This window comes from Phyllostomus discolor, chromosome 12 (genome assembly GCF_004126475.2).
Source record: "Phyllostomus discolor isolate MPI-MPIP mPhyDis1 chromosome 12, mPhyDis1.pri.v3, whole genome shotgun sequence".
NCBI lineage: Eukaryota > Metazoa > Chordata > Mammalia > Chiroptera > Phyllostomidae > Phyllostomus > Phyllostomus discolor.
In genome coordinates, this window is record NC_040914.2 from 1,916,456 (window position 1) to 1,937,938 (window position 21,483).

At 48.0% G+C, this 21,483-nt stretch overlaps 1 protein-coding gene across 2 annotated transcripts; it reads right to left on the bottom strand.

The window, feature by feature from the left end:
* Nucleotides 1–9,447: 9,447 nt before the first annotated feature.
* HAUS5 (HAUS augmin like complex subunit 5) lies at nt 9,448–18,731 on the bottom strand. Of its 2 annotated transcripts, XM_028530422.2 has the most exons (19): nt 18,588–18,731; nt 17,802–17,864; nt 17,677–17,709; nt 17,529–17,553; nt 16,811–16,916; nt 16,572–16,731; nt 15,409–15,478; nt 15,236–15,318; nt 14,671–14,728; nt 14,391–14,515; nt 14,123–14,186; nt 13,882–14,012; nt 13,508–13,670; nt 13,211–13,291; nt 12,976–13,112; nt 12,616–12,727; nt 12,405–12,537; nt 10,246–10,378; nt 9,817–10,065 (listed from the first exon to the last, which is right to left on the bottom strand). In XM_028530422.2, the coding sequence occupies exons 1-19, from the start codon at nt 18,683–18,685 to the stop codon at nt 9,960–9,962; spliced, it is 1,881 nt and encodes a 626-aa protein (XP_028386223.1). In that variant the 5' UTR covers nt 18,686–18,731; the 3' UTR covers nt 9,817–9,959. The 2 variants fall into 2 exon arrangements, with proteins under 2 accessions (XP_035867758.1, XP_028386223.1); XM_036011865.1 differs by lacking the exon at nt 10,246–10,378 and having other exon boundaries at nt 9,448–10,065.
* Nucleotides 18,732–21,483: the final 2,752 nt, after the last annotated feature.

The window sequence follows — 21,483 nt, forward strand, 5'->3', positions numbered from 1 at the left end:
ATTTTGTTACTTGTTCATATGCAGGAAAGACAGAGACCATGCTTTGCTTCTTTCCTTATTTTATGAAAAAAATTCAAAATGAGTTTGTTCCTAGCCAACTCATTTAAACATATTTTCTTTATTTATTATTAGAGAGAGGGGAAGGGAGGGAGAAAGAAGAAGGGAGGGATGTGCAAGAGACATAAATCAGTTGTCTCTTGACTCCCCCAACTGGGGACCTGGTACACAACTGTGGCATGTGCCCTGATTGGGAATTGAACCAGTGACCTTTTGGTTTTCAAGCCAGCACTCAATCCACTGGGACACACCAGCTAGGGCCCTAGAATCTTTCAAAGGTGACCAATGAGGTATGTGTGTATAAGTGTAACCAAAAACCAGTGGGGTCCTATCACTCATTGCCAATAGACAAAACTCTAGAGGCAGAGTTTGGTGGGAAGGGAAAGTCATTTTTTATTCAAAGGCTATACAGGTTTTTGCTTCAAAGCTCATTTCCTTTAAGACACCCAAAGAAAATCACTCTGCCACCCTCTGTCAACTTAGTTCAAGGCTGTTCCAGGAACCTCTTCTCCCACTCTAAAGTACCATCCTATAAGAAATGCAGGTGGCTTAGCTTGTTTCCAGTTGCTGTCTGGCTTCAGGCATCTTGCAGATTCTGTGGCTGGGCAGCCTACTCGTGGCTCACTGCCCTCTTCCTCCAGTCACTTCTCTCTGCTTCCTTCTAGTGCATCTATCTGTGTGCCTGGCTGGGCAGGACCCACCCAGTGCAGCTCCAGTTGGCCAGCACTGCCAGTGGCTTCCTGTGCAGGGCAGGGGTGCAGATCTTGTTGCTAGGCCATGTGGCTTCCAAGGCCCATTGGTCCAGGCTTCCTCCCTTTCAGCCCTACCAGCCCAGTGCCTGCTGTGCTCCTGGTCAGGCAGGCCCTACAGTGCTCATGGAGGGGTGCAGAAAACATTACCAGATCATGAGGTCTCCAGGCCTTGTACTCAGGAACTCAGCCTTCAGTTGGCAGGGAAAGAGGGGAGAATAAGGAGAGTGGCTCTTCACTTTATATAGTCTGGTCCCAAATCCTCCACATGGCAGAAGCACTTAGGAGGGTATTTTTTCTCTGTCATGCTGTACTGCCTGGTTGCCAGGACAAATACTCTTCAGAGCTTCCCAACCCCTGCCCCATGGAGGAGAGGTGCAGCCTCTCCTGCTGCTCCCAGGGTCCCCTGCTCCCTTCTGCCCAGTGATCTGGCCAGACCTCACTCCCATTATGTACATATCAATATAAATGTATATTTTCAAACATATTTATTGTGCTTCAAGTCATGGCAGTCATCGTTACCACTACTTAATACTTTTGCCTGTGGCAACCCCTTCAGATTACCTCCTGAGTTCTTTCAGCTCAGTTCCAGTAGTCTTGCAGGAGTTCCTTGCTTTCTTGCACAAGGTGCCCCATACTCACTTTGTACATTTCCTCCTCCAAACTTGGAATCAGCTATTTCTCCCAAGACCCCTGGTTCCTTATAGTCAGAAATAGTATTTAGAGACCACAATCCAGGCACTAGGGATGTTCACTGTTACTGGGTTGTCATTATATCTAGACCTTTTCTGTGGGCTTAGCTAGGGTATTTTTTTTTTCTTTCAGAAAGAGAAGGACTTCTGGGCCAAGATGGAGGCAGAGATATATACATTTTGCCTCCTTGCACAACCAAGAGAAGGACAGCAATTTAAAAACAAAAAATAACCAGAACTGCCAGATAATTGAACTGTATGGAAGTCTGACAACCAAGGAGTTAAAGAAGAAATATTCATCAGGCTGGTAGGAGGGGCAGAGAAAGGAAGCCAGGGTGGAGAGGACTTACGGCAAGGCAGTGGTTGGAGGAACAGGCAAGGTGGGGGCTGGCAGGGTGGGTGGTCGCATGTTTGCATGTGAATAAACCAGGAGGAACAACTGGGGAACAAGACAGACTGAGCAACCCAGGGTTCCAGTGCTGGGAGATGAAGCCCAAAAATCTGTGACTGAAAAAACTTGTGGGGGTTGAAGTGGCAGGAGAAACTCCCAGCCTCACAGGAGAGTTTGTTGTAGAGACCCACAAGGTCCTAGAGTGTACACAAACCCACCCACCCAAAAATCAGCACCAGAATCAGCCAGTTTGCTTATGGGTAGTGGGGGCAGGGTTGAGGGTGGGGAAGTAACTGAAAGCCCAAGGAGAGATGAGCAAAAAGGATCGTTCCCTCTCAGACCCCTCCCCAACATACAGGGCCACGATGCAGCCATGTGGGGTTGCCCTGCCATGGAGAATACCCAAGGCTCTGCCTCTCATACATAACAGGCACATGAGACAAAAAAAATATGGCCCAAATGAAAAAACAGATCAAAGCTCCAGAAAAAATACAACTAAGTAATGAAGAGATAGGCAACATATCAGATGTAGAGTTCAAAACACTGGTAATCAGGATGCCCACAGAAATGGTTGAGTATGGTCGCAAAATAGAAGAAAAAGTGAAGACTATGAAAAGTGAAATAAAGGAAAATGTACAGGGAACCAACAGTGAAGGGTAGGAAATTAGGACTCAAATCAATGGTTTGGACCACAAGGAAGAAATAAATATTCAGCCAGAACAGAATGAAGAATTAAAAAAAAAATAAGGAGAGGCTTAGGAACCTCTGGGAACACTTTAAGTGTTCTAACATCTGAACCACAGGGGTGCCAGAAGGAGAAGAGGAAGAACAAGAAATTGAAAAGTTATCTGAAAACATAACGAAGGAGAACTTCCCTAATCTGGCATTGTACATAGACTTCAGGAAGTCAAGGAAGCTCAGAGTCCCAATGAAGTTGGACCCAAGAAGTCGCACACCAAGGCACATCATAATTAACTTACCCAAGATTAAAGATAAGGAGAGAATCTTAAAAGCAGCAAGAGAAAAGGAGACACCTACCTACAAAGGCGTTCCCATAAGACTATCAGCTGATTTCTCAAAAGAAATCTTACAGGCAAGAAGGGCTTGGCAAGAAACATTTGAAGTCATGAAAGGCAAGGACCTACATCCAAGATGACTCCATCCAGCAAAGGTTTCATTTAGAATGGGAGGGCAGATAAAGTGCTTCCCAGATAAGGTCAAGTTAAAGGAGTTAATCATCACCAAGCCCTTATCATATGAAATGTTAAAGGGACTTATCTGAGAAAAAGAAGATAATAAATATGAACAGTAAAATGACAACAAACTAACAACTATCAACAATTGAACCTAAAACAAAAACAAAAACAAAAATGAACTAAGCAAAAAACTAGAACAGGAACAGATTTACAGAAATACAGACCACATGGAGGGTTGTCAGCAGGTAGGGGGAGAGGGGATAATAGAGGAAAAGATACAGGGAATAAGAAGCATAAATTATAGGTACAAAATAGACAGGGGGAGGTTAAGAATAGCATGGGAAACGCAGAAGCCAAAGAACTTATAAGTATGACCCATTGACATGAACTAAGGTGGGGGAATGATAGTGGGATGGGGGGTATAGGGTGGAGGGGAATAAAGGGGAGAAAAATGGGACAACTGTAATAACATAAACAATAAAACATACTTTAAAAAGAACCATGAATGTTCATTGTGATATTTTCAATTCAAATGAAAGATTATGAGGTGTTCACTTCTTTGATTTTATATATATAATTTTATTACATTAAAAATCTTGATCTCCAGTAACATTAGCAAAGCTACATATTTGCTTTAGTCTAATATATAATTTCAAAATAAGATGAAAAATGAAAAAAGATAATGTAGGGTCTCAGAATATTATACCATATACTTTTTCAAAGTAAAAATATCAGTATTAAGACTTCCAGCCAAGATGGAGGCATAGGTAGACACACTGTGCCTCTTCTCACAACCAAAATAAGGACAACAACAATTTAGAAACAAAAAACCACCAGAACCAACAGAAAACTGAACTGTAAGGAAGTCCGACAGCCAAGGAGTGAAAGTAGACATATTCATCCAGAGGGGTAGGAGGGGTGGAGTTGGGCGGCTGAGCAGGAGGGGTCCCAGCAAAGTGGCAGCTGGCAACCCGGGTGTGCAAGGCAACAGGCAGCAGCTGGCAGACCCAATGAGGCAGCGTATTGTAGAGGGGTGTGGCCCACAAGGTGGCTGGTGGACCGGGCGGTCTCACATTCGCATGCAGACAAACCAGGCGAAACTGGCAAGCAAGACCTCACAACCATGGTCCCGGTGCGGGGAAATACAAATTGAAAACACAGATTGAAAACACCTGTGGGTGTTGAGGTGCCGGGAGAAACTCCCAGCCTCACAGGCGAGTTCACTGGAGAGACCCACAGGGTCCTAGAACATACACAAACCCACCAACATGGGAATCAGCACCAGAAGGGCCCAGTCTGCTTGCGGGAAGCGGTGGAAGTGACTGAAATCCAGCACAGAGTGGAGCAAATGCCATTGTTCCCTCTCAGACCCCTCTGCCACATACAGCATCACAGCCCAGTGACCCGTGTTACCCCGCCTTGGTGAGTACCACCCCTCACTACTTAACAGGAACATCAAGACAAAAAACAAAAAAAATGACCCAAACAAAAGAACATATCAAAGCTCTGGTACAAATACAACTAAGCGATGAAGAGATTGCCAACTTATCAGATGCACAGTTCAAAACACTGATAATCAGGATGCTCACAGAATTGGTTGAGCATGGTCGCAAATTAGATGATAAAATGAAGGCTACACTAAGTGAAATAAAGGAAAATGTACAGGTAACCAATAGTGATGGGAAGGAAACCGGAACTCAAATCAATGGAGTGGACCAGAAGGAAGAAAGAAACATCCAATCAGACAAGAATGAAGAAACAAGAATTCAAAAAATGAGGAGAGGCTTAGGCATCTCCAGGACATCTTTAGATGTTCCAACATCCAAATTATAGGGGTACCAGAAGGAGAAGAGGAAGAGCAACAAGTGGAAAAGTTATTTGAATAAATAATAAAGGAGAACTTCCCCATTCTGGTGAAGGAAATAGCCTTCCAGGAAGTCCAGGAAGCTCAAAGAGTCCCAAAGAAGTTGGACCCAAGGAGGAACACACTAAGGCACATCCTAATTACATTACCCAAGACTAAAGATAAGGAGAGAATCTTAAAAGCAGCAAGAGAAAAGGAGACACTTACCTACAAAGGAGTGCCCATAAGGCTGTCAGCTGATTTCTCAAAAGAGCCCTTGCAGGCAAGAAGGGGCTGGAAAGAAGTATTCCAAGTCATGAAAGGCAAGGACCTACATCCGAGATTGCTCTATCCAGCAAAGCTTTCATTTAGAATGGAAGGGCAGATAAAGTGCTTCTCAGATAAGGTCAAGTTAAAGGAGTACATCATCACCAAGCCCTTATTTTATGAAATGTTAAAGGGACTTTCTGAGAAAAAGAAGACAAAAAACATGTATAGTAAAACGACAGCAAACTCACAATTATTAACAGCCACACCTAAAACAAAAACAAAAATAAACTAAGCAAACAACTAGAATAGGAACAGAACCACAGAAATGGAGATCACATGGAGGGTTATCAACAGGGGAGTGGGAGTAGGAGAGAGGGGGAAAAGGTACAGAGAATAAGTAGCATAGATGGTAGGTAGAAAATAGACCAGAGGAGGGTAAGATAGTATGGGAAATGTAGAAGCTAAAGAACTTATAAGTATGACACATGGACATGAACTAAAGGGGGGGGGATGTGGGTTGGAGGGAGGGTGGAGGGAGTAAAGGGGGAAAAATGGGACAACTGTAATAACCTAATTAAATATATTTTAAAAAAATCAGTATTATATGAATAATAAAATCTATTGAATTCAGTTTAAAATTTCATTGCAGTTTCGTTTATCTTAGGACCTATGTACTACTGGAAGCATCAACTAAAAGTACTGTTTTAACATCACCAGAAATAATTCTTACCTGAAACAATTGTGCCACCAACTTTATACAGAATCAGGACATTTATTTCAGTTTGTTTTCAATATTTAGGTATTTCTTTTTTCCTTTCCTCATTTAAAAAATTATCAGATGTTTCTAGTCAAAGTATGAAAGAGGAGCATTTGAGATGTTGATTCTGGATGTTATCAGTTTTGGCTACAACAAATGCTTATAATTTTTCTTAAAGTATGAAACAATGTACATTTTGAGATGTCTGGCTTCTGTCCCTCTGCTTTCTATCTTATTGTCTCCTGGCATGACTTGTTTGAAAATAAGTTGCAGATATCACCCTTAATAGATCAACACATGCCTCTAAGAACCTCTTCCATATAACCGAATACCATTATTCTACCAAAGATAGTTAAACAAGATACAATATTTTTCCAATACACAAATGTCTCCAGTTGTCCCAAAAATGTACTTCAAACCATTTTTTTAAACTTTAATCTTTTTAAAATTTATTTTTTAGAGAGTAAGGAAGAGAGAAACATGAATTTGTTGTTCCACTTACTTATGCATTTATTGGTTGTTTCTTTAAAAGATTTTATTTATTTACTTTTAGAGTGATGGGAAGGGTGAAAGAGAGGGAGTGAAACATCTGATCTATTGCCTCTCACCCGCCCCAGCCAGGGACCTGGCCTGCAACCCAGGCATGTTCCTTCGCTGGAAATCAAACCAGGAACCTTTTAGTTCGCAGACCAATGATCAGTCTCCTGAGCCACAACAGCCAGGGCTATTGGTTGATTTTTGCAGGTGGATCCCACATTGCATTTGGCTGTCAATCTGAAACAGAACCAACCAATCCCCATTGATCTTCCGAAGACTACAGTCTAGTTGTTTTACACAAGGTCCCACAACTTGTATTTCATCCAGGATAGATTCCTAACAGTGGGATTGCTTAGGCAAAGAGTAAACATATATCTAGTTTTGTAACAGGGGACCCTCGGAAATGGGGAAGGGTGGAGAAGCGCCGAAGACAGCGCTTGCGTGTGTCACTGAGCAAACCAGATGATGCACACACACCCGAGGCAGCAAAAAGAGGCATTTAGTGTAGGGCTGGTGCCAAAAGCTAGGGGGGCGATTGGATGGGAGGGACGTACCCTCTCATATACTTGTGCTATGTGGGAGATTATGGGGGTCTTAAAAAGCGTAGCGTAGGGAAATGCAATGTGCTTTTGCTCCCCCATTCCCTGACTGGTGGTTCTGTGGTTGGGAAGCTCCTGAGCTCGTGGACCTTCCCGGGGAGGATTCCTCATGCCCCCATCTGAGTGCTCTAACACCTGCCTGGACAAAGCGCAGCAGGTTCTGGTAAGAGGGCAGGGGCAAGTCAAAGCTTGGACCAGCGGGCTCTGGAAGCATGGCTGGCCGGCAAGCCCCAGGCCCCTTGCTCAGACGTGAAGCTATGGTGGCTGCTGTCTGTCCATGGTCCAGGTCAGTGCAGGCCTGTCAGGGGAGCCCAGGAGCAGTCAGGGAATAGGCCCGCACCCCTCTCTCCCTGAGAGCTCCAGGACTGATCAGGAGCACTTCAGGTATTAGGCTGGTAAGAAGGTGGTGGGGCTGGTGGGTGCTGGGAGGTGATGTGGCTGGGAGGCAAGCCCTTAGCCCTTGTGTGTGGGAATCCACTGAGGTGTCCACAAGCCAGCTGCCCATGTACTCCTCTGGCAGGACTTTGTGGGGTGCCCACCAAAAAACTGCATATTTTAATAAAAACATTACTTTTTCCTTTCCACTGAACTCTTGTCTCTGGAGTTATTGCCTATAGGCAACAAGCAGTAGAACCCCACTAGTTGTTCGGTTACAGCTTTGCTGGAAATTTTCTCATAGGTGATGTCCCATGTTGTATGTCCACTGATGTATTATGAGTGCTATTTTCCCATAGTCTTGCCAAGAGTGAGCTGTCAAAATTTTTGGTTTCCTTTTCCCCAGTCTGATAGATTGGAAATGTATCAAAGTGTGGTTTCAATTTGCTTTCCTGTTATGATTGAGTTTCAGCATATTTTTTGAAAGTAGTCCATTTATATATTTTGCCTATTTCTCCAGGAACTTGGAATTTTTCTTTTCTAATCTGATATCACACACACATGTGCATATACACACACTCCTTTAGGAATAAGTTGCAAATTTATTCCTAGTTTGTAATTTTTATTACTTTTCCCATTTTTTTGTCATACAAAATTTTGTTTTTGTCAATTTCCCTTTATTGCCTCTGGGTTTTGAATCATATTTCAGAAAATTTGCCCAATCAAAGATAAAGTAAAACATAGTATGTTAGAGAATATACTATGGAGAAAAATTAAGCAGGGAGATGGGGCTGAGATGAAGAAAGGGAGGAGGGGACACATAGGAAAGAAAATGCATAGACTCGGGAAGAATAGCCAGGGACAGAAGGAGCATTGGGAGTGAGGGTACTTTGGAGGTCAAGAAAGGAGATGGAAAGCTAGGTTCAAGATGACAAAAATGTCAAATCTGCCTAATTTATACACTTAACTACAACCCCAATAAACCCTCCATTTGTGTTTGTATTTCTTCTGGAGCCATGTTAGTTGGAAATAAAGTTCATTTCATTGGGAGAAAAAAGTAGCAAGAGACAGGAAAACCTTGAATAAGATGGCAACCAGCCATTTCAGATACTAAAAGATATTACAGCCCTGACTGGTGTGGCTCAGTTGGTTGCACATCCTGAAAAGCAAAGGTTGCTGGTTTGATTCCTGGTCACAGCACATGCCTGGGCTGTGGACCAGGTCATCAGTTGGGGCATGTGTGAGGCAACTGATGAATATTTTTCTCACACATTGATGTTTCTTTCCCTCTCTTTCTCACTCCCTTCCTCTCTCTCTAAAAATAAATAAATAAAAACTTTTAAAGATAAAAAGTATTACAAAGCCTGCATAATAAAAAAAAAAAAACATGGGATGGCACACAGAAGACAGACAATAGGCTTGGAGAGAACTCAGATACAATCACTCACAGAAACTTAGTATGTGAAAAGGTGGCATCTCAAATCACCCAATTTTACTTTATAAAGTTTAGGTGGGTAAAGTTTACTTTATAAATTGAAGAATAATTCACACAGTGAAATGCAGATCTAAAAAGTACAGCCTAAGGAGTTCTGATGAGTCGACACAACTGTGTAACCTTACCACTCCCACCCTGTCCAGCCTACCCTGAACAATACAGGGTTGAACTGTAGAGGTCCACTTATATGTGGATTGTTTTCAATAATACATACAGTACTGTATATGCATTTTCTCTTCCTTGATTTAAAAAAATATTTTAGAGGGGAAAGGAAGGAGAGAGGGAAACATCAATGTGTGGTTGCCTTACCCCTCACTGGGGACCTGGCCTGCAACCCAGGCATATGCCCAGACTGGGAATCAAACCAGCAACCCCTTGTTTCACAGGCTGGCACTCAATCCACTGAGCCACACCAGCCAGGGCCCTTATGATTTTCTTAATAACATTTTTTCATAGTGTACTTTACTGTAAGAATATAGTATATAATACATGAAACATACAAAATGTTTATTAATTGACTGTTTATGTTATCAGTGAGGCTTCCTTCCAGTCAAGAGCAGTCTATTAGTAAAATTTTGGAGCAGCCAAAAACAAAAGTTGTGTGTGGATTTTCAACTGCGCCAGGGGGCTGGAATCCCTAAATACAGCAGTGTGTTTCATTGTTCCTAAAAGTAGGGACTTTTGTCTATTTTGTTCAGTGCTGGATCCTCAGTGTTTACAGCAGGTGCTCAATTACTTTAGGTTGAGGATGACAGTGATGAGGGGAGTTTCAGGGGGACCTTGGGTCGGGTCCAGAGCACCGCATTCTTCAGTGGCATGACTGGACAGGAGTAAGGCAGTTGAGAGGAACAGCAGCACAGCCTGTGAGAGGGTGGCAAGTGTGGGTAGAAACAATGGGTGACACACCCAGACAATGCTGTCTTCCATAGTGGGGCCATTGAGGTGTGAGGATGAATGTGCTCTTGACTCCTGTTTGAGTCTCTTCTTCATCTGCACGGCTACTGCAGGGTGCCTTGGGCTTGGACCCAGCGCAGCTGCCACTGGGGCAGGGACAAGCCCTGGCAGAGCTCCCCAGAGAGGGCAACTTGGCCTGGCTGATCCCACCTGGGGAAAAGGATGATGTTAGAGGAAAGGCCTGGGTCTCCAGATCCTCAGTGGCTTCCCTACACCATGCCTGCCTGTCACCAGCCCCTTCCCCTTCCTCCCCCCTAAGCCCTGAGTTTGGCCTGTTCCACCCTGCTTGGCCCTACCCCCCATCACCAGTTCTCCACAGCCCCCTCTCACCAGTCCCCCACAACCCTCTGCAGCTTGGGGATTCGCTCCAGAGCTTGTTTCAACAGGTTCTCCAGCTGCTTCAGAGCCTTCCCCAGATTCTCTTTCTGCTCCTTTTCCTGGGATGCATGGATCTGCAGCAACTCTGCAGGTTAGAAGCCCAGGAGGTACCATTGAATCCTCTGGTTCTCTGGTGCCTTTTAGCCAATGGGTTACCAAATACATCTCCACTTATCTAGTCTTGACCTCAGCATCTCTCCCAAACCTTTCCTTCCTCCCAGGTCCTCATCGCAGGGATAAGCCCACTGTCTCCTCCCTGCCCAACCTCATCCTGGATGCCTACCTTCCCCCTGACAGACCATCAATCCCCATGGCCTATCTCTCAGCCTCCTCCCCCTTCCCTACTCAGCCCCCATTCCCAGCCTCCCTCCCAGGTTCCAGGCCTCAGCCTCCCACTTTGCCCCATCCTCTATATGACAGCCAAAGTGATCTTCCTGAAGCTTAGCCTGATCCTTTCCTTTTCTTATCTGGAACCCTCCAAGGCTCCCCAGTGACCCTAAGACAGAGTCCAAACTCTTCAGCATTGTACTTGAGGGTTTGTATTATATGGCATTGCTCACTATTCCCCAGCAAAACCTCACCTACCCCCCAAGGACCACTTGAGACACCATCTTTTCCCTTAGTAGCCCTTCCCAGCATTCCTCACCCCAAGGCTTTCTCCTCAGACTGCTGCAGCCTTTCACTCTAGCACTGTTTCCCCTAGGGACTGTGATTAGATCGAGTCCTGTTCCACAGACCCAGAACAGGCCCAGCTTAGAGCAAGTGCAGACTGGCAGTGTGATCAGACTCCTTGCGCCTGAATCCTGACTCCTACCCATCCTTGCCTTGTGACACTGGGCATAACACTTGCCCTTCTGTGGTCAGGTGAGTTTATCTGAGCCATAGGCTAGTTGAGTGGGGGCAGATTAGAGCACTCGGGAGATGGGACCTGGGCTTGCTGACAGGTTGAAGTTGGGTGGGTAGGGTTAGGGGTCTGGGAGGAATAAAGGATGACTCCAGATTTCTGGCTTTGGCACCTGGATGAGGAGGGCAGGATCATTTGTTGAGGAAAGGAAACCAGGCCTAAGAAAAACAAAACTGCTTTTGGAGCAGAGGGAACTAAGTCCCATTTAGATTCCACAATGCCATGAGGTGGGATGCAGCTGTGCTGGCTCTTGGGCCATTCCTGCACATGGCTCCCTGGCCATCAGAGAAGGGAAAGGCAGAGAGCCTGACACTCAAAGGCCTGAAAATGGTCTCTTCCTACTTTGCTGATGGCACCCTGATTCATCATTTCACTTCTTTCGTCTATTTATATCTATTTATCCTTTGATTCTTTGCTCTTTGGTTCTACCATGGGGACATCCCTGGGGCTGGACTGCTCTTGCCTTTTCCCCCACTGAGCTGCTGGGGGCAGCCCCTGGTAGGTACCCAGTGAGTGCTTGCTGGGGGAATCCAGCAACGAACAACTTTTCTGAGTTTCTGTTTCCTTATTGGTAAACTGAGTCTTACTTCCTTCCCTCATGGTAAGGACTGGAAGAGACTGCACTAGATAACACAAAATGATCGCAATCTCACCAGAGACACAGAGTGCTGACTGCACGTCCTGCACTGTTCAATGCCCTGCTTGGGTCACCTGACTATGTCTTCCCAGCAACTCTATAAGGTGCTATCCTTATGCTTACTCCACAGAGGAGGAAACTGAGGTACAGGGAGATCACACAAGAGGTAGTGCTGAGAAGAGAATCTAGGCAGTTTAACTCTATAGCCCAGCTTTTAATTACTAAAGTATACCTTTGGATGGTGACAAATGAATACTTGGTAATTAGTGGGCAGTGTCACCTAGTGGTTAGGAGCAAAGACCCACCAGGAGTCAGACTGCCCAGATTCCAATCCTAGTTCTTCCATCTGGGCAGCTACTGAGGCCTGTGTCCATGTGCCTCCCCTGTAAAAGGGAGAATGGCAGCACTAACACCCTGGGGCTGCTGTGCAGAAGAAAATAATGAACATGCTTAAAGCACTCAGTGCTTAGAAGGCTCTGTGTCAGCAGTGGGTGTTCTTTGATTAGTTCTGGAGGCTGACGGTCCTGGGAATGGGCAAGAATGCTAGACACGGAAGCAGTGCAGGCCTACCCTGGGTGGATGGTCCAGGTGGTAGGCTGGTCTTCATGTGGAGCTGATCCCAGCACCGGAGACTCCACTGGTCCTGGAAGAACAGAAGGTCCTGGCGAAGAGAAGCAGCCTTCGGGAGAAGCAGCTCTGGAGCCTGGAGGGAGGGGAAAAGGACAATCACCTTAGCTAGGGGTAGGGATGGGAAGATAGGTCCTAGGGGACAGGCACTCACCTTCCCTGTGGGGAGCCCCAGCATGTGGCTAAGCACCATGAGGCTGGAGCCCTGTGAGAATGCAGGATGAAGCTGGTGGATGGATGGCAGGACTGTAGGCAGGGGCTGCAATCTGGGGGGAAAGTCCAGGTTGGGTGCACTGAGAGGGAGTCTTGGGTTGAAGAGTTTGTGGGGGCTGAGGGGTGGGCTTGAGAAGTCCAGGAACTTGGAGGTGGGTCTGGGAACTAGGATTCCAGAGTGGAGCTGAGGACCTACCTGAGGATGAGTCTGGTAGCCTAGGGACACTGGGGCCTGGGATTATTGTCTTGGAGTGGGACAGTTCACCAAGGGAGGGGATATATGGAATGGCCCTAGTCTCACCCTCCAGGGCTGTGCTGGAGCAGCGGAAGGTAGGGCAGGTGCTGGGCCTCCTTTTCCAGACAGTGAAGCAGCTCCTGGCTCTGTGGTGTCACCGCCTTGGATGTGGGGACCACTTTTTGCTGAACCAGAGCCAGCACCTTTAGGGAAAGAAAAGGAGAGGGGCAGCCTGAGGTTACCCATCCCCATCCCTAGGAGACCTGGCCCTACCCAGACCTTACTCCAAATCCCAACTTACCTCCCCTGGGCTCTGGCCCAGGTGCGTCTTGCTGGCTGAGTTGCCCTTGATGAGCAGGCGGATCTGTTCCTGTGTCTCCCCCTGGACAGCCAGGAGGCCATTAAGACAGGTTGCTTTTCCTTCCCAACTCCCAGCCTGGGGCCCTGACATCCCCTTTCCACAGGTCTGCTTCCTCTTGGGAGATTCACCCTGGGCCTCTGCCCTAACCAGGAAGCCCAGTTCTGGATCATAAGGCTCCCAGCCTCACTTTGAACCTCCACCAGGCCCTGCCATTTCTCCCGGAGTCCTGCTTCTCACCACCAGCTGGCGCCAGTGCAGGATCCGTTGCTGTTTGGCCTGCAGCTCCTGTAGCAGAAGCTGCCGCAGTTCAGCAGCCTCCTCCAGCTCCTGGCTCTGGGCACACAGGGCCTTGAGCTCTGCCCGAAGGCCACAGTCTCGGAGCTCTAGCACCAATGCTTGCCTGGGGACAAGCAGAAGAGAGCAATGGAGAGGAAGGTGACTAAGACTCACAGTGGAGGAGGGGAGATGACATTTGCAAGGATGCACAAGGAGTGCAAATGCATGGAGAGCACAGAGGCAGAGATGAGAGCCACAAGGGCAGAATAAATCCAATATCCTGAGACCCCAGGGAGAGAGTTGGCCTAGAGGCCTCTGCCCAGGGAGCCCCTCACCTCTTGCAGGATCCCAGGGTACATTTCTCCACCTCCTCCATCAGGCTCTGGAGGTGCCGGGTCAGGATTTGATGCTCCTTCAGGAGGAGGCCCCGCTGGGTGACCAGCACACTCACAGCTTGCCAGCCCTCCTGGGGCAGGGGTACAAAGTTAGGATGGCCATTGTCCCTGGGGGTGAGGGGATTGAGAGAGTCTTGAGATGAGAAGGGGATACAGCCTGGGAAGGGTGCTTGGGGGTCACCTGGATGAGATGAACCACGGATGGCAGGGCCTGGCTGGCATCTGATTGGTCTGGTACTTGGGACCTGTGAGGGTGGGGGTGAAACTGCTGAGGGAGGGGCCCTGTCCCCTTGCTGGACACTTGAGAGCAATCAGCGTCAGCCCACCTGAGTTTGGTCCCTGGATTTCAGTTCTGACCCTATCAGCAGATTACTGTGCCTGGTCTTGACCCTATCCCAGGTCACCTAGCCACCCGCCCTGCCTGCCTATGGAAGCACTCTACCACACACCTGGCTATCTCTGTATCTTGGAGCCTTTCCAGACTGCACAGGGACTGAATTTCTGCCTCCCGTTCTGCAGCCAGGTGTTCCAAGGAGGCCAAGACATGGCCTGGAGGGTGGTTTGTCAGCAGAGTCTGGTGCAGGGAGGGTTGAAGTCAGGGCAGGATCGGGGCAGGGGTGTGAACTGGGACCACATGAGGATGGGGCAGGGATGAAGAATCAGGTCCTGGTACCCTGTGGTTTGATCATGGGGCAGTGGGTGTGGCCTTTCCTGAGAGCCCCCACTTACCTCCACTGAGCTAAGCCACTGCTGGTAGGAAGTTCCAAAGTGGTCTTCTTGAGGGGTTCTGTGGGGTTATGGGAGGGGGAAAGAATGTTACAAGACTACCAATTCTTCCTCTAATGATCACCACCACCCTACAAAGTAGGAGCTGTGTCTGTCCCCAGTTTACAGATGAGGAAAGCAAGTTCATCTATGCTTGCTAATTTCCCTCTTGTACAACTTGCTGGCCATGGGCCCTTTCACATCTGCTGCTTGCTTGGAATGCCCTCTCTACCTTTTACCTTTGCTAAGCTTCCTGACCAGAAAACCCATCCTCCCTGTTTCCTTACTCGGGTAGAGTGTCTCCTCTCAGTACCCAGAGCCTCTCAGGCTTTCCCACCCGCCAATAGTCCTAACTATGTGGGTTGTCACTGTCTGTGGTGAGTTTGTCTCTGCCTCTTCCCAGCCTGGGAGTTGTGTCAGAGCAGGCCCTGGGGCTAACACAGCCCAGAGGCCCAATGTCCTAGGAAGTAACAGACAAGTAACCCTTCCCAAAGCCTAGATTCTTTGCAGGGTTTCTGAGGACACTCACAGGGTGCCGCCTCCTTTAGTCCGAGGAACCAGAAGGTTTTGCAGGAACTGAGTTCGGAGGGTGCATGCTGTTCGGACATCACTCTGGGAAGAGGATGGGACATTATGGGGAACCTGGGGCCTGGTCCACCTGACCCTAGACCTGACCCTTCCCCTATGGCCCAGGACTCTTACCAGGACCATAGGCTCCAGGCCCAGGGTTGCTGATGTCAAGGGTCCAAAGGTTACGTCCATTTTAGCTTTCCTGGAAAGAGGAGTGCATTTGGGGCTGGGGTCCCTAGAGGGAGCTGGGAGAACAGATGTCTGTGTCCCCCTCCTGCTGCCAGCAAAGTTAGTCACAGGGATCGCTGAGCTTGAATCTCAGAGGCCACCTCCAAAATTAGGCCATTGTCATTTCCTGGCGGGATCATTCCATTAGCCTCCTTATTGGTCTCCCTGCTCTCACTCTCTGCAGTCTGTTTTCTCCACCCAGCAGTTAAAGTGATTCTGTTCAAACCTCAGACAGGTCATGTCACTGTTCTGCTTAAAACTCTCAAAACAATGTGATTTGTCCCCATCACCCTCAGAATAATAACAATGGAAACTCTCCTATTAAGTGATTTAACTTAATTATCATATCTACCATATAAAGTAGGTAATATTGTTCCCAATTTATAGATCTTAGAAACTGAGGCACAAACTTTGCCCAAGGTCACACAGCTCTAAGTGGTCAAGCCAGGGCATGAACTTGGCCTCTGAGGAGAATTCCAGTGGCTCTGTGGTGCTATGTGCACCTCTCCAACCTTACCTCCTTATCCTCTCCCTTTTGTCTGTGATGCTTAGGCTGAACTGCCCTCCTGGCTGTTCTTCCCATATGCCAACCTTAGGGTCTCTGCTCTTGCTGTCTGTCTTCATGGAAATTCCTTCCCCAAGTCATGTCACCTCCTCAGAGAGGCCTTCTCTGACCATCCTACCTAGAGGAGCCTGTCCTTCTCCCCTATTGTATCACCTTTTCTTCAAAACACTTATCTCTACCTCCAATTGCAGGGTTTGTTTGCTTTCTAGTTTACCATCTGCCTCCTCTGCATCAAGTGTGAACTCCATGAGGGCAGGGTTGTCCCTTGTTTACTGTTCTTTCCCAGTGGTGGTATTCTAGATACATAGGTGCTACCATTCTAGGCACAAATACAGGTAGCTGAGATGACAAAATTTCCCTGGTCTTGTGGGCTTTAAATCCTAAAGAGTGGAGCTCAGAACTCTGCAACTCAAGAAGGGTTAGGGCAGAGTCCTGAGGTTTCTGAGGAAAACATCTCTCCACCCAGCCTGGTGCAGGCGGCCACTGGGTACTTGACACCTACCTTTCCATGTCCTGCAGGTGCCTGAGCTGATTCTGTAGCCACTGCATGGGATGTTGGAGTCCACGTTGCTGTCTTCGCATGGCCCCAGCTTGGGCCCGGAGGAGGAGAGCACATCGCTGGGTGTCTCGCATGCTCTGCAGCGCCTGCTCCATGGCCATGTCTGTGTGAGGAACAGGCATGGCCATGAGTACTTCCCCAACACCTGTTCTGCTGCCCATCTGTCCAGCCCTGTGGGTCACCCTGAGCCTCGGTCTCCTGATCCATCAGCTCCAAGCTCTGGTCTAACTCCTGGATCTCTGTCCGTAGGCGGGCAACAGCAGCTTCCAGCTCCAGCTTCCGACAGGCCTGGTGGGATCAGGTACAGGCTCAGGTAAATGGCCTGGCTGCAGCTCAGCCTGGCCTGATCATTCTTTGTGGCGCACCAGTTGTCTTTTCACCTGCCCGGCAGGGTGGCAGATTTTTCCTGGGCAGTTAACTGTGTCTGAACCTCTAGGCCCAGAGGAGCACTAGGGTGCTATCCCGGCCCCACTCCTTTCTCCTGGCATTACAGCACCCTCCCAACACATTTCCTGTCTCTGCATTGATGATGACATCACATCTCTGTCCCAGTCCTTATTTCCTCAAAAGCTCCTCATCTAGGAGTCCTGAGGTCTTCTGAAAGCATTCTCCTAGATGTCACCTGGACCGCTGGCACACACTGAGTCCCATACTGGCCTCAAGCTCTCTCCCAAACTAGTCCATTCTCCCATCTATCCTCACCAGATTTGGTGCCTCATATCTATGTCTTCCCCTTCCCCCCAGTTCATCCTGTCTCCCCTTGGACTATAATTATGAATACATGGATCAAGGCTGTTTTGTGATTCAGTATCCCCATTATCATCCAACACAAGGCTAAGCCAAAAGCAGAAGATCTACAAGTCCTCTTTTTGGATGAAAGAAAATGTTGTAGCTTCTTACCTCTGGACTGTACTGGTGGCCATACCTGAGGAAATGAGACCAGAGTTAGGGGATGACAGAGGCTTCCAGAAGGTGTGAGGCTCTGGGTGGGGAAAGGGCTGGATGGGACTGGGGAAGATAGGAAGGGATAGCTTTGAGGACCAGTTACCAGAGTAGGTTTCCCTGGATCTTCTTGACGTTTCTACATTGGAGAGGTAGGAGGAAGAGGAATTACTGTGGGACTTGTCTGTGTCCCCTCTCTTGCCATAGCCTCCCTTATGCAGTCAGGCTCACCTTTGGCTGTGCACATGCCGTAAGACATAGGCCCAGATGTCAGCCCCCTGGCCCAGGCACAGCCTGTGGGGATAGCATGTAAGGGTGTGCCTGGGACATCACACAGGGTGGAGGATCTTCATTCCCAGGGTGGTGGTGGGGGAGAAGGTCTTTACTAGGGAATTCTTATTTCCAGGGAGGAGGGAGGATTCATATTTTTGGGGCCAAGATATTCTTTCCTAGGAGGGTCATGAAGAAGGTGGGATTTTCACTGGGCGCGTGGGTAGTCTTATTCGCTGGTGGGTGCTTCCTTTCTCTGTGGAGGGGATTACTTCCAGTCACTTCCAGAGGTGGGGGCGAGGGGTATACTGCCAGGAAGTGCTCTGTCATTAAAGTTTGTGGGGTATCACTCCTATAGATTTAATCTCCAGTGGGTGGGGTCCTCACTGGCGGGGATGGGTGGGTGGGTGGGGCGGTGCTGCAGGGAGGCCTTCCTTACCCAGGAGATACTATTTACAAATGGGAAGAGGGCTTTAATATCTCACGGAGGACCTTCACTGGTGCCAAGGACCTCTGGGCGCCCTCACGGGGTGCGGGTGGAGTGTGAGGGTTACCGTCATAACGTCCTCACTCAGATGCAATATCCTCTTCCAGGGTATACTACTCGGGGGTTGAGGGGCGCGCCCTTGGAGGTTATTCTCACTGGCGCGGAGGAGGAGGAAGGCGCGTCTTCAGTAAAGACGAGGTTGTCTCTCCCGGAGACACGCTCTCTAGGCTGGGGAATCCTCATTCCTGAAGGGCCCTCACCTGCGCAGCGTCGACTCCGGCACCCGGGCAGCCTCCGGCGCCTCCATCTCCTCCGCCGCCCAGCAGAGCAGTTCCCGCGCTTCCTGTACCACCTCCATGACAGCGCCTCGGCCGCCACTTCCCACACTCACTTCAAGATTGGCGCCCACCTCTGACGTCACCAGCGCGCGCACCGACAGAGACTTGATCAGTTGCCGGGCAAACCGGAGCTCCCCGGCTCTGCGGGGACTCGGAGAGGCCAAGCGTCTCTCACTTCTCCACGATGAATCCCTTTAAATGAAGATGAAGGGGGCGTGGGCAAAGCAGTGGGGCCCACTTGCTTTCTGCTTCCTCCCTCTCACTACCAACTTATCCCTAAGAGGCAGAACGCCCCTAATGCCTCACTTGATTTTATTTTTTTTAAAAAATATTTTATTTATTTATTTTTAGAGAGGGAAGGGAGAGAGAGAGAGAGAGAGAAAGAGAGAAAGAGAAAGAAACATCAATGTATGGTTGCTGGGGGTTATGGCCTGCAACCCTGCAACCCAGGAATGTACCCTGGCTGGGAATCGAACCTGGGACACTTTGGTTCCCAGCCCGCGCTCAATCCACTGAGCTAAGCCAGCCAGGGAATGATTTTCCTGACAAAAAGGAACTTCCATTCTAGGAGAATGAGAGCCAAGGAAGGAGATGCCAAACTTACAGCTCTTTAATTTCAGAAACAGGGTGTCTTAGGTCTGAGTGAAGGATAGAGGGCAGATAGCATGACCCTAATATGGCCCTGGAATGCTTGCTTTCAGAGTTCTTTGTCCACACTGTTGACGGGAGAGACCTGGTTCTTCTTGCTGATGCATGTAAAGAATTACATATCAGCAAATCTAGTAGTATGTAATCAGTTTATTAGTGGCCTGTTCCCATGGAAGAGAGCAGGACTGGGTAGAGTAGGGGGTGAAAGGCAAAGTTTCAGGGCAAAGTAGGGTGAGAAAAGCAAGAGCGGCTGAAGACCAGAGTGGCAAGTCACTGGGCAGTCTGAGGCTGGGTGGCCAGAGGCTCTGTGGCCCAAGAGCCAAGAGCGTCCTGAGCCCCCGAGAGAAAGCGAGTCCTTTGTTCGCAGGACTTATATAGTTGGTGGGATAGGAGGGGAAAAAAGTTACATATTGATTAATGGGTAAATGTGGTGGCAGCTTTCCTGGGGGGATGTGACTACCCAAACTTAGGTGTGTGTGGGGGTCTGTTAGCCCAAATCCTTATCTTGCTCCAGACCCCATTTGTTCATCTTGTAAAACAAATACGTGACAGGAGGCAGTCAATTAAATTTGGGGCACTTTCCAAAGGTATTTATGGGCTCTTTCTGTAAGCATCAGGGAACAGATAGTGACTAGAGGTAGGCAATTAACCAAAGTTGTTTTATGGGCTTTTTCTTTGGGTACCGGGGACCCTCTCCCACATTCAGGCCTTGGGATGAAAGCACAGTTTCAAGGCTTTCTTTCCCAGATAGTGGAAATGTCACATAGAATTTGAAGGACTTTCCTTCTTTCTTGCTAATATAGTGTTTCTTGTGATTTTGGAACACCTGGCAATATTATCAGATCAGGCTCAGTACTGCTGAGTTAGCGTGTGACTCCTGTCTCCTTCCTCCGTGCTGCCTCGGTTTACTATTTATTCTACCTAATTGGTAAAAGGCATTTCCTGGCAACCAGGGTGCTTAATGCTGGCCAGTGACAGTATTACAGTCTCAGAGTTCTTCCTATGCTGTCTCCTGCCTCATTACCATTCCATCACATTTATGAGCCAACCCTGTGTGTGGGACACGGCAGGGGCTGAGACAGTCCCAGTCTTCATGCAACGGAGCTCACAGTTCGATGGGGGAATAGATGCATCACCAGGTGGGGAGGGTAGAAAATAAGCAACGGGGGTGGGTCAATTTGGGATTACAGGGAATACAAGAGGTATGTGGGATGCCCCAGAAAGCACTGGGTGCTAGAGCTGGAGTTCTGGAGAGCCCATTGGCCTCAAAGAGAGTCCTGGAAAATGGTAACATTCAGGGACCTTTCATGCAACATACTTGCCTAGGTCACCACTCTGCCCTTAGTGTCCAACACAGGGCTATACTCTAAACAGTTGTTGAAAAAAACAAATGGAAGGGAGGGAGAGGTAGTGGGGTGACATTAAATCTGGGAACCCAGGGAGGAGGGTGGAGCAGATTGAGGAGGGGGGGCAAGGATATTGCTGGTCCACAGTAGGTCCAGCGGAGCAGAGAGAAGACTGAGTGGATGTAATTGATTGGCTGTAGGGGAAGGGGGGTGGCAACCAGCATGAGGTCCAAGGCTCTGGGATGTAGAATAGGTGGAGCAGACTTTAAAATGGGGACATGAAAGAAAGGGAAGTGTTGGGGGAGGTACTGTTAACAATGTGGGGACTTATCCATATGAGGAATGAAGGATATGTCCTCAGTCTCTGGCCCAGGGACAAGGGGACCACGGGATCACCACTGAGATAACAGATTTGGGGGAGAAGCTGAGTCCAGCTTCAAATGCTTCATAAAGGCAGAGAAGTAAAAGAAGGTGTCAGGGGCTAATGTAATCCAGGTGGGCTTTCTGGCAGAAAGATTAGCAGCTGCTATTCCATGATGCCTAATTTCACAACAGCTGTTTTTTTCTCTCAAACATCTCCACCCTTCTGCCCCTTGTGAAGTATCTTTCTATTTAAATAACATTGGACAGGTGAATAAGAAGTTTCTTAATGGGTATTGTTTTAAAAATTTTAATAGGCATTTTGAGATAACTGTTGACATTTGGCGGGGGGGACTGTTTTCAGGTCCTTACCTACTGCCATATACCAATGTAAGTCAAGATGGATAACTTTGATTTATCCCTTCCCTCACTCACAGCATTCTAGAGTATAATAGAAAAAAAAA